This window comes from Littorina saxatilis, linkage group LG8, assembly GCF_037325665.1.
Source record: "Littorina saxatilis isolate snail1 linkage group LG8, US_GU_Lsax_2.0, whole genome shotgun sequence".
Lineage (NCBI taxonomy): Eukaryota > Metazoa > Mollusca > Gastropoda > Littorinimorpha > Littorinidae > Littorina > Littorina saxatilis.
In genome coordinates this window covers 24,731,295-24,744,897 of record NC_090252.1, presented here as the reverse complement: position 1 = coordinate 24,744,897, position 13,603 = coordinate 24,731,295, and the positions used below count along the sequence as shown (strand labels likewise).

Below are 13,603 nucleotides of genomic sequence, written 5' to 3'. Positions count from 1 at the left end.
TGACTAAATGTTTTAACGTAGAGGGGGAATCGAGACGAGGGTCGTGGTGTATGTGTGTGTGTCTGTCTGTCTGTCTGTGCGTGTGTGTGTGTAGAGCGATTCAGACTAAACTACTGGACCGATCTTTATGAAATTTTACATGAGAGTTCCTGGGAATGATAACCCCGGACGTTTTTTTCTTTTTTTCGATAAATGTCTTTGATGACGTCATATCCGGCTTTTTGTAAAAGTTGAGGCGGCACTGTCACACCCTCATTTTTCAATCAAATTGATTGAAATTTTGGCCAAGCAATCTTCGACAAAGGTCGGACTTCGGTATTGCATTTCAGCTTGGTGGCTTAAAAATTAATTAATGACTTTTGTCATTAAAAATCTGAAAATTGTAAAAAAAAAAATGTTTTTTATAAAACAATCCAAATTTACGTTCATCTTATTCTTCATCATTTCCTGATTGCAAAAACATATAAATATGTTATTATTTGGATTAAAAACAAGCTCTGAAAATTAAAAATATAAAAATTATGACAAAAATTAAATTTTCAAAATCAATTTAAAAATACTTTCATCTTATTCCTTGTCGGTTCCTGATTCCAAAAACATATAGATATGATATGTTTGGATTAAAAACACGCTCAGAAAGTTAAAACGAAGAGAGGTACAGTAAAGCGTGCTATGAAGCACAGCGCAACTAGCTAAACCGCTACTGCGCCAAACAGGCTTGTCACTTTCACTGCCTTTTGCACTAGCGGCGGACTACGTTCAGTTTCATTCTGTGAGTTCCACAGCTTGACTAAATGTAGTAATTTCGCCTTACGCGACTTGTTACATTTAGTCAAGTTTTGACTAAATGTTTTTAACGTAGAGGGGGGAATCGAGACGAGGGTCGTGGTGTATGTGTGTGTGTGTGTGTGTCTGTGTGTGTCTGTGTGTGTGTGTAGAGCGATTCAGAGTAAACTACTTGACCGATCTTTACGAAATTTGACATGAGAGGTCCTGGGTATGATATCCCCAGATGTTTTTTTCATTTTTTTGATAAATGTCTTTGATGACGTCATATCTGGCTTTTTGTAAAAGTTGAGGCGGCACTGTCACACCCTCATTTTTCAATCAAATTGATTGAAATTTTGGCCAAGCAATCTTCGACGAAGGCCGGACTTCGGTATTGCATTTCAGTTTGGTGGCTTAAAAATTAATTAATGACTTTTGTCATTAAAAATCTGAAAGATACAGAAAAGTGTGCTATCCTTCTTAGCGCAACTACTACCCCGCTCTTCTTGTCAATTTCACTGCCTTTGCCGTGAGCGGTGGACTGACGATGCTACGAGTATACGGTCTTGCTGAAAAATGGCATTGCGTTCAGTTTCATTCTGTGAGTTCGACAGCTACTTGACTAAATGTTGTATTTTCGCCTTACGCGACTTGTTTTTTAAAGTAAGATTTAGCACGTTCCTAACTCGAATAACAAATACTCAAGGCTATTGCATTCTCGGTGAAGTCCTAAAGGAGGTACATTCGTCTACAGTTGTCTACTTCCTTCAGTTTTGTTAGTTTCCCCGACGACGACGACGATGACGATGATGATGATGATGGTGATGATGATGATGATGATTGTGATGATGATGATGAAGATAACGACGACGACGATGATGATGATGATGATGATGATGATGATGATGATGATGATGATGATGATGATGATGATGATGATGATGATGATGATGATGATGATGATGATGATGATGATGATGATGATGCATTTTTCTTGTGCGCCAAAAGACAGATGAATTAGTCAGATATACTAAAGCAAAAAGTACATAAAAAGAAACACAAACAACGTCAACAGTTGCTTGCTATGGGTGTACTGTACCGAAAGGTAGGCTTACACCTTGCGTAGAGAAAGCAAACAGGAAACTGCGACAGAAACAGAGACCGCCGCGTGTGTTCTCCGATTCCTGAGAAAGATTAAGCACAGATACTATAATCATTAAAGAGGAACCTGACACCGTATGGGTAATGACGATCCTTGATAGTATCAAATGGGTCACGAAAGTAAAACTCAGTGCTGTTTGAACGACAACATTGGACCCTTCGCTGAATTTCTACGATCGTCGCGGCTAGGATATGAGTTGCTTTTTTGGGTGTTAGATAAAAAGTGTCATTTTCATTTCTTACGGGCCACACCTGTGGTTTCACACACCTGACGAACACGACCAGTGAATATCATGTGAAATCCAAGATGAAACCTTGATACTGCAGCGAAGGAAGGGCGGAGGAGGGCAGCGAGAAACGGAGAAGATGAAGTGTGTCAGATAAGGGGGGGGGGGGGGGGGGGTAGGTTTTAGGCATTGGAGGGGGTCGTGGTGGGAAACACAGTTGAAGAGAAAGGAGAGGGGATGTTGTGGGGGGGGGGGGGGGGGTGTGAAAAGAGGAGCTATGGGTAAGGGGTAGGGGAAGGGAATGTAGTGAGAATTGAATTGAACTTTATTTAACAGGGATTAAGATTTAAGGCTACGCCTTTTCTTACAATCTGTCCTTGGGACGCATAGACAGACAATTATATAATTAAAAAATTAAAAATTAAAATATTAAAAAGTTAACCAACAAAAGGAGGTCGGAAAACTTCAGCACGTGATAATAAAGATGACGATGATGATGATGATGACGATGAATTCCAAACTGAAGTACCCGAAAAAGCAAGACTGGTCTTACACAGGTCAATTCGTGGAATCGGTGGGATCAAGTTGACCGACCCATATCTGTGGGTAGCTTTATTAAATAATAATGTAATGTAAATCGGCACTTTACCGTAATACAATTTATGCATGAAAATGGCTTTGTTTAACTTGAGATGCTTTTCCAGTGGAAGAAAGTTAAGCATTTTTAATTTCATATCTGTTGAGGCATTGTCCTTTACGATGAGTTTGGCCGAGCGACGACAGAGAGACTCTAACTTTTTCAAGTGGACATCACTGCTGCCATCCCAGAGCGTCGAAACATGATTAATGTGAGGCATTACATGAGCATGGTGAGAGAGAGAGAGAGAGAGAGAGAGAGAGAAAGAGAGAGAGAGAGAGAGAGAGAGAGAGAGAGAGAGAGAGAGAAAATCAAATCGTATTTGACAAGGGATGTGGCATAAGCATTACAAACGTGTTGGGAGGCGAGGGGTGGGGGAGAGAGGAGTAGGGTGGGGGAGGGGTAGGAGTGAGAGGAGGCGGAGGGGGGGGGGGGGGTCGTTGTTCCTTACGATTAATTTTCCACCATTATGATTCCTTTTTGCATCAGAAAATGAAAAATCTGTGTGCTCACGGCCGAATAAAACCCAGCGGGTTATATTTGCCTCAGTTAAGACAAATATGTGTTGACGTCTGTCTGTGTCAGCACCTCTGAAGACGCCTACTTCTGCCACGGGGAAAATCAAATCGGAAGTTGAAAAACATACCTAAGAAAAAATAAACCATCGATAAATGTACCGGAGGGACATCCCTTTGATCTCAATAACAGTTACTAAGAAGATCGTAATTACCAGGTCGTTGCACACAAGCCCCTCGATAGCAATTTGAGTTCTTTGAAATTCAAAACGAACATTAATTAATTGCATGCTCAACCTGATCTATTTTGTGTGGCGAAAAAACTTTCATGCGCGAAACCTCGAGCATGTTATGTCAAATTACTTCTTTTCAAACGTATGCTTGAAGACTTGAAATCCAAAGAAGACATGGAATGCAATTACTGATGCAATTTCAGGGGTGTACCTTAACTTTTTTTGCTACCGGCCTGGCGGGCCGGTAAGTCAAAATTTGAACCGGCCCCCCAAAATCCCAACCGGCCCCCAACCTGTGTGAATGAATGCAAATGAGCTAATATGCTGTCATACAGAAACCAAACACAACTCCGAATTTAGGTTCCCTCCACTGTATTATTCAGCTATGACAACATACACACAAATACACACAATCATGAACATAAATGTTAGGTACTCAAAAATCCAGTACTCACAGTTTTGGTAGGCAAAAAACACTCGAGATGACAATCTCGTACAGAATTGCAATGACAAAACTCTCTACCCTTTACTTAGGTATAAAACTACACAACCAGTCCGTGTACTCACAGACACACGATATCTAGTTTACAGGTATCTACTACGGCAGACTTAAAACACCGTCCGCTCTGTCCACTAAAATATTCCTTATCTCTTAAGTAAGTTAAGATATTGTAGACATATTTTAATTCTGGTCATAAGCAGAATTACACAGCTTCTATTGCTGTTCACTAGGAAATGTATTTTACTACTAATTCCTGCTACTGGTGACCTCGGTCTACTCAGTTTCTATCGCCCTGTGACCACTATGGTCCAACTCTACGGACAAAAATAACCGTGCACTAGCTTCCAGAAATCCCGTCGAATCTCAGCTATGCGTGTCTAAAGGGTTGATATTCCGGCGACTTCTCAGATCCATCATTCTGTCATCTGGTCGCTATCGTCCTTTACGACCGGTTACACGACGCACTGCACAACATAAATTATTATTATTATTATTGTGATCATTTTTATGCGCCTAATCTAGATATAGCCCTAGGCGCTTATATATTGATTTCTGCCGTTTGAAATGGAATTTTTTACAGACAGACAGACAAACAGACATTTTTTACACACAATATAAATAGCGGACATCTTGTCTTAGATATCTGTCTGCTATCTTTAAAGTTACAGTGTTAGTCGATTCGACTTATGCGATAAACATTAACGGTATTCAAATGCTTATTTCATTTACCTGTTAAGTGCTTTACTCGGGCTTCCTTTCTCCCGGTCGATTCCCGTGACAACCCCTCCCTGTCGCTGGACAGTGGTTAAGTGTAACGAAATCTTCGTTGCGATTTACAAAGTCAACTCTCTCGGTCAGTGAGCTGAATTCACAGTACTTCGCTATGTCACGCTACTATCTCTGGATAGCGCTCTCAAAGCGTGGAGGCTATCACTATCAACTTTGCCTGTCAATGTTATTCGTGATTTCCTTCACAACCTGCCCGGATTTCTTACAACCGCCTCAGCGGCTTGTCGCGTGCTAAGCACATTCACAAAAGACGTACATTCATACTTATAATGCATACATGTGGATTTGCACTACTAATAACTACCACAAACACACACAAGACTTGATGACTAAAATGCTATATTTTAATTTTATGATAATTAACCTTGTTAAAACAATTCAAGAATTCAAAATAAAAGCCGCCACAAAGAAACAAGAAATCAAAACAACATTCACACCCTGTCACACAATCACACACTAAACCTCACTGAAAGTTACCCCCGTTATGTACCCCTACTACACAATTTACAAAATAATTGACTATAGAACTTTACTTTCCACATAAACTCACACACACTTCAAAAAAAAAAGTAAATCAGCAAAATGGTGTTTTTTTAATTGTGTTTCGTTGTGTGAAAAAAATTATAAAAAGCTGACCACAAAAGTTTTTCTAAGTTGCTTTTTTGTTTTTTTCTTCTTTTTCTTTATGTGTGTGTTGTCAATGTTATTGTTAGATTAAGCAAAAGTGTGAATGTTGCATACCAGCCAAATTTACCACAGCTTTAGTCACAAATAATCAAAAGCATTATATTTCATTTCTATTTCCTAATGAAAACAAACAGATTTTCAGATTTCCTGATCCTAGAATTGTTTACAGGTAATCTTTATGCTTTTGATTCGGCAGAGTTGCATCCCTACAAAGCTTGTGTTAACATATTTTAGAAAACCGTCTCAGTGAGTATCCCTGCGGTCAATGACCTCTACATTTCACAGAAACTGGATCAGTGGTACATAGATCGCACACCAAAGGAAAATACAGAGGGGAAATATGTTTGCTCTGGATGGGCGGTTAGATCAAAGGCAGATGCATTTTAATAGCTGGTTGGCCTTGAGACCTGGGTCAATATCCGGTACTTGCAATCTGAACACAGCTGCATGTCCCAGTTTAGAGACACTGACCTTCTTACCCGGGGTCAATGACCGAGTTTTACCTGAGAGGAAACTGTTTCTTTGACAACATGTGAAAGTCTCTCAAGGACTGGCCAGCGAAGAATAAGATAAGAGAGGGGGTGAAGTGAAGTGAATAGCGCAGAGAGGGAGGAGGTAGTGGGGAGCTATTTTGACTGCTGATGCAATCACCAGCGGCTAGTGGCACTGGAGGGGTGATGACAGGTCAAGTGAGGCGGAGGGGGGTAGCTGTCTAGCCAATATGTCTGGGCTTGATTGGTGGTAGTCCAGAGTCCTTCTCAAAGTGGGGGAGAGGGAGGGGGGGGGGTGAGTGGGCAGTAGAGAAGTGACAGATTTTGAGATCGCCCGCGAGAGATCTTTGCGAGAGATCTTTGTTCGCCGGCCGTTCCGATTGACTGCGTTGCCTAACGACTTTGTGCTTCAGCGAAATTTGAACCCGCCCGGCGGGCGATTTCAGAGGAATTTTGAACTCGCCCGACGTGATATGAACCCGCCCGGGGCGGTCGGGCGACCGCTATGGTACAGGCCTGCAATTTGTAGGCACAAAACACATAAAACAAGAACCCAAAATAAATTATGGTGTGCACGAGGATGTATGCACGTGAGTGATATTTGTAAATGTGTATTATTATAATATCATCTTTGTATTTATATTATTGAAATTGTTATATCTCGATGTACAGCGCTAAGAGCATAGTTAAATTTGTGAAGCGGCGCTATATAAGCTATCTTTATTATTATTATTATTATTATTATGTGCAAAGTCTAAATCATATCATGTATTTATGATTAGTTTCTTTCAAATGCATGCTAGACTAATAATAATTGGCTTTGTTAAAAAAGCCACGTCGTTGCCGTTGTTGTAAAAAAATTGTTGAAGGTAAAAATCCCAAATAGATAGACTGACGTCATTTCCTTTCTGCGCCATACCTTTTGCATCTCGCCATCTTGTAGAGGTCGAACTATGTTCTAACCCCACGAACAAGCCTTTATAGACAGGTATGTGTTTGTGTTCCCACGAAGGGAGGTATCTTTTAAGTCCCCGAGCTGAAATGAAAGAGTCATTGTTGCTTAATTTAATTTATTAGTGTCTTAATTTTCTCCCTCTGTCCTCCATCCAACCGCCTTCATCATTTTTTGATGAATTAGTTATGTTAGTACCACTAGTTGCTTTAAAAAGAAAAGAAATTCATATACAAAATCCAAGTCACTGAAGGAAGAAGTGAGGACGTTGATTTGTGGTATATGACGAAGTGGAGGATGGTCTGAAGTCAAATCCTGACCATGTGTGAGACAGTGGTCCAACTTTCACGAGAAAAAGTGTACTTTTACGGAGCCAAACAAATTACCGCTTATAGTTATAGATAAAGCTTTCGTCGATATTCCATGAATCACATTTAGAAAGTGTGTTAATTGCTATCATACCAGATAAACACACGCTGAATTCCATTCAATCGACAGATCCTCACTAGGAGTAATTGGTTACTCTGAAGTACCATCCCACACTAATAAGCTCCTTATCACGTGTTTACTTGAGTAAAACATCACGCGTAGCCTCAGACACTTGTGTCGAAAAAAACCAAACCTGTGTAAACCAGTCTCTCGCGAAGAAAGGTAGATTCTTTTGAGAACGTTGGATGCCATTTTAGTTATGGTTTCCCATTTCATGCAGAAACAAACATGCTTGAAAGAAATGATTCGACACTCGGACTTTTGTAAACCTTTGCCCTATCTTTCTCTTTACTCTGTCCACATGGTATGATACTCATGTTGTGTTCGAGTGTCTTATTGTGGTTTAAAGGGATGTGAAAAGCTGATTGGATAGACAATGCAGTCATTTGTTAAAAGCATTATCCTTCCCATTAAAACAGGTCTACTCACTATCACACATCTGCAGAGGTTTTTGTTCATTCGGCCAAAGAAGACGTCAGAAGGGCAGTACTTCTGGTACCGGCACGGTTGGCCTAGTGGTAAGGCGTCCGCCCCGTGATCGGGAGGTCGTGGGTTCGAACCCCGGCCGGGTCGCGAATTTGCGATTCCTAAACGCCCCACTGAACGACTGACGTCACATGTCGCTTCGGTCTTTTCCGGAGGAACACCGCGTGTACATAATACACACTTCGATCGCGTAGCACTGCCATTGCACATTTTCGCAACGAAAACCGTGCCACTGTTTCATTCATCTTGGTGTGTTAAATCTGAAAGCAATATAAGTGAACGAACAATTGAAAACATATCACCAGAGACATAGGTATGTCTCTGATATCACGTTACTAAACTGTAGCTCAGTGTTTCAGTGTGACGTGGAAGTGTTCAAATCATCTGCTGTATCAGCCAAGCCGACTTGGTTTCACCTGAACGACTGCGAGAGGCGAGCGCAAACCGTTGTGTTGTTCAGAAATGGTGTTCCCTTTGATATTTTAGTGGACATTTAACTTCAAATGCAACCTTTCTTAGCCGTAGAGTTGGTAACAGAACCTTCATGCGCGAGAAACGCTACAAACGACGGAGTAACCCTGAAATGCCTTCACTTTTGTAGCCCTGTCTTTCAGTTGCTGTCGTAGCTTAGTGGTTTGTGCTCCAGCTCGAAGGTCAGCTGACTCGGGTTCGACTCCCTTCCTGGTTACAGTTTTTTTTTCTTGTTTGCTTTATTTTTGTCATCTATTTTGTGTCCTTAGCTCCACCCTTCAATCTTTTCAACCCTGATGCATTTCCGTTTATTATTTATTTTTAATAATTTTTTTTTAAACCATTTCCCCCAAAGCGGTTTAGCACGGTGGTATGTTATAATGAAAACGCGATTACACAAAGCTCACATGTGCACAGCCTGCAAACTAAACGGCCAATAACAAGCACACATATTAAACCGCAGCGCAAAGCGTAAACATTAGTACAACTTGAAGAAATCAATATAGTTACAAGAAACAAAACCGTGCTTCGCACCGAACAGTTCGACAGTGACTGACCAACTGACCGAACCGCACCTCTCGCTTGTGACAGTCGCTCATGATACAACCATTCTTTTGCCGAGTCTGAAAATAATTGATCTTCATAAAACTATGTGTAAGTGTAACAAAAGAAAAAAACTAATTTCTTTCATATTGCCTGAATAATAACTTTATTAACTGATAATCAAGGTGGCATCGCCGAATGACTGCAAGTGCAACGCGATCGAAGTGGCACGCGGTGTTCCTCCGGAAAAGGCCGAAGCGGCTGTGACGTCAGTCGTTCAGTGGGGCGTTTAGGAATCGCAAATTCGCGGCCGGGTCATACCGGTGTCAGAATAATGTGACTGGGTGAGACATGAAGCATGTGCTGCGACTTCTAAAGCAGCACCGCCCTGATATGGCCCTTCGTGGTCGGCATGGGGTTAAGCAAGCAAACAAACAAACAAACAAACAAATGCTATAAATGAGCGTGCTCTCAGATTCAGGCTCTTGGACACATAATCAAAATCAACATCCTGACAGCTCACTGTGAAGGGTAGGATCTAAAAAAAGAATGTTTTTATTTCTTCAAAGTTAGTTTTCCACGCAAACGCCAGTCCCCTGTTTCTTACAGGCGAGAATAGGCGAGATTGGCGAGTGGGGCGAGGAAGTACCGTTTCTTGGGCACATCTCGCCGCGAGTGACGCTAGAATTCTCGCCTCGAACGCTAGGTAGCTTTGGGCTTGCTCGCTTGGCGAGAAAACATAGTGGCCACGCAGCTGCCCATCCGATTGGCTCTCCGTGTTTTTTACCGACCAGTGCAGACGACCTTTTCGGAATCAACCACTGGTGTTTAATTCTTGCGTAGCTAGCTATTAAACCGTTTCATAGACAATCTCGCCTCCTAGCTTCGCGAGCGGCTAGCCGAAAGAATATCTCGCCTGAAAGAAACACGCGACGGGCCATATCTTAGATTGTGAGCCAACTTGTTTTAGTGCCGTGCACATAGCAGACTTTCAACCAACTTTCCCTCAACTTTTGTTGGTTTGAAATCGCTCCCGAGTTGTTGAGGTCAAATCGGCAAAATATTCTGACATGTGTACGGCCCCAATAGCGATGTAGGTTCGATTTAGAACAGATTTAGCCGCGACTCGAAAACTCATTTGAGCGCTGCTCGACTCGGCCGTGACTTGGAGCAGATTTTGCGCAGACTTTCCTTCTAGCGCTTACTGATTGGTTAGCTCTAACCAAACTGCTCTTCCCGCATTAGGAGGTAGCTCCAATAGCTGAACTGGCATTCAAGTCTGCCGAAAATGGCCGCATAAAACCAAATTGAGCATTTTTGTTGTTCGCATGGGCAGCTATTTTGATTTGACTTGGCGCCGACTAAAATCGTTTGTACATTGGGGGAAAGTTGGTAGAAAGTCTGCGATGTGAACAGCACTTTACGCGGTCAGGACTGTTCCTTTCAGCCATTCAACTCTATTCCTGGCACATGTTCTCATGTTTCCTTTTGAGTGTCTTGTTTTGCTTGGAATTTTGATCAACAACTCATCGAATGCAGGACAGTCTTTTGTTAACGTATTGTACATTCAAAGGCTTATACAGTCAAACCTGTCTACAACAACCTAAGGGACCGACCAAATACGGTCACTGGAGACAGGTTGTCACAATGGAAAGGTGAGTTATATGGAAGAAACATTGTCTGGGATCCTTGGGATTTGTCGTTTGGTCAGGTAATCGCTATTGAAAGGTGGTCGCCAGGGCGGGTTTGACTGTATTGCAGTTTCATTGGAACCCAGAAAGGCATCCCACGTGACAGTGACACAGAAAGATGTCCGTGGCCAACACGACACACTGTGTGCGGCTTGATCGATGTTGGATTTGTTCCATAAAGAGAGACAGCAAATTGCCACTGTCTGGTGGTACGTCACCTTGCGAATTTCTTGTTCAAAGTGACTGTAAACAAGACACAACGAATAATAACGAGAAGAAGCTGATACCAGAAGCAACAACAACAGCAACTGCGGCAGCAGCAGTACCACCATCACCACCACCGACAAGTATTTGGTAAAACGTAGTCGGGAAAAACGTCAACCGAATCTACAACAATCACCACCATCAATCTCAGCCACAACTACAATAACAGCAACAACATCTGAGAGTGAAGTTAACAGTATCGAGACCAAGAATCTCCACAACTACAATAATACGCGCAGAACGGGAAAATAGCAACAACAATCCAATCGTCTATCAAGAACTGTAATAATGGCGCTCACATTTTACATCATCGCTTCTGTATTCGGTCTCTTTGCAACTCTACACGCTGCGACAGTTCGAACGACTCATTTTGAAGACGTGGGATTTCACGATCACATCTACGCTGCCCCGTTTCTTTTCGAGCGAAACACTCGCCACTTGTTCCGCTGTGGAAGGCAGTGCTCTCAGAACAACGCCTGCAAGGTCTTCGCTTTCTACAGGGTCCATGGTTCGAGTCCTTACTCCTGTCGTGGATATGATGTGGAGCTTAACGACTTGCTGTCGTTCCCGAGAGAGTTTGTTCTGCAGGCGTCGACGTTTGTACGAGGTGAGATGGGGTGTGTGATGTTAGGTGTGTGTGTGTGTGTGTGTGTGTGTGTGTGTGTGTGTATGTGTGTGTGTGTGTGTGTGTGTGTGTGTTTGATGAATATGTGTGTTGTCTTTATAAGACGTCATCCTATTCCAGCAGTTGACCAAGACTAACACACACAAAAAAAACCAAAAAACCGACCTTATGCCATCGCGTGAATACTACGTGGGGTGTTCTGTTGGTAGATCTCTCTCTCTCTCTCTCTCTCTCTCTCTCTCTCTCTCTCTCTCTCTCTCTCTCTCTCTCTCTCTCTCTCTCTTTTTTTTTTTTTTTTACGGAAAAAGTGGTCGGGCGGTCGCCCTACATGCCCTACCGGGTGCTACGTCCCTGTTTCTTTAGCGACGTGGCTTTAGCATGGGGTAGTGAAGAGGAACACACCTTGCCGGCTCACCTATTTTACACACCACAGACAACTACAGTGCTATAAGTTGTGTTCCACGTTGTCTTTGGTGTGCGCATGGGATATACAGGTTACAACACTCGTGATTTTGTATATGGCTTGTATTTCAGTCAAGACCCAGCGGGAATATCAAAGGGACTCACGAGCCAGAGTGTGTGTGTGTGTGTGTGTGTGTGTGTGTGTGTGTGTGTGTGTGTGTGTGTGTGTGTGTGTGTGTGTGCGTGTGTGTGTGTGTTTGTGACTGGAGGGGACGAAAGAGTGAGAGTGAGAGGGATAAAGAAAGATAGAGAGAGAGAGAGCCGATTTGTCCTTCGCTGGGGGTATGCAGTGCCTTGGGGGCCCGGTAGCTCAGTTGGTAGAGCACTGGACTTGTGATCGGAAGGTCGCAGGTTCGAATTCGGGCCGGGACGGACACGGGTCAACTTTATGTGCAGACCCAGAGACGGAAGCCTTGTCCCACCCCCGTGTCATAACAATGGCACGTAAAAGACCTTGGTCATTCTGCCATAAGTACAGGTGGTTGAATACACCTAAACACGCAGACACCTGGGTAGCGCGACTCCGTTGCTGCTAGCTTTCCACTGGGAGGAAGCGACCCGAATTTCCCAGCGATGGGACAATAAAGTAATGAAAATGAAATGAAAATGAAATTAAACTTCTACTTAAGAAATTTGTTTCTTGGAGAGAGAGAGGCAGTATAAATATTGTTTCTTTCTTCTGTGTTTTCTAGTGATGACGCCAGTAGAAACGTACACCACTACGCCGGAAACCACCCCCACCACCGCCACCACACCACCCAACACCACCACAACCACCACCACCACCACCACCACCACTGCGCCAGCACCCTGAGCGACAGCCAGTCTTCTGCGTTGGGACCCAGATCTATCTTCTTCATCTCTACTACACTGTCAGCCAGCTCTGGGAGATGGACTGCGTTGAGGACTTGTTCATCTCAGATCTGTCCTGACGTTTACACGGGATAGTGGCTTTTAAGAAATAAATTCATGAAACAAAATCCCACCTTGCATAGGAATAATCAGGATGTTGATTTTTTGTTTGTGTGCAAGTGGAGGGATGCATGGCCAATTGTGACCCTCCACCACGAAATGAGTCGCATGTCACCTCGCGCGGTTCTGCGCTAGGCTTAATATAAGTCCGGGGAGTGTCTGGTAACAGTGTGAGGGTCACCTTAGTCACAGGCTTATAACTCAAACAGTTTTCGCTCTTTTCTAAAACGGGTTTCACCACTGGATAGAGCATAAAAAACTCTTTAGAAAAATGTAAAAATATGAAAATCATGCAAAGGTGACATGCGACTCATTTCGTGGTGGAGGGTCACAATTCTGACGAGTTCCCATAGCTACTTCTTTGTTTTATTTTGAGATCGCGGACACTATATGGAAACAATACCAACACATGAAATATAGTGACAAGGACATAAATAAATGAATAAATAGACAAATAAATAAATAGATAAAAAATAAATGAATAAATAAATAAATATATAAATAAATAAATAAGAACGAAAGAAAGAAAGAAAGAAAGAAATAATAAAAAAAACTAAATGAACACCGTCAACAGGACCTAATCTGGCTACAGTAGAAACTGGGTCCTTTTTTTCGCAGGCTACAGTACATGAACACAC

At 42.5% G+C, this 13,603-nt stretch overlaps 1 protein-coding gene across 1 annotated transcript; it reads left to right on the top strand.

The window, feature by feature from the left end:
* The first annotated feature begins 10,645 nt into the window (after window positions 1-10,645).
* LOC138972238 (uncharacterized) lies at window positions 10,646-13,603 on the top strand. Its single transcript, XM_070344961.1, has 2 exons — window positions 10,646-11,513; window positions 12,686-13,603. Exons 1-2 carry the CDS (start codon window positions 11,195-11,197, stop codon window positions 12,805-12,807), a joined length of 441 nt encoding a protein of 146 aa, XP_070201062.1. The 5' UTR covers window positions 10,646-11,194; the 3' UTR covers window positions 12,808-13,603.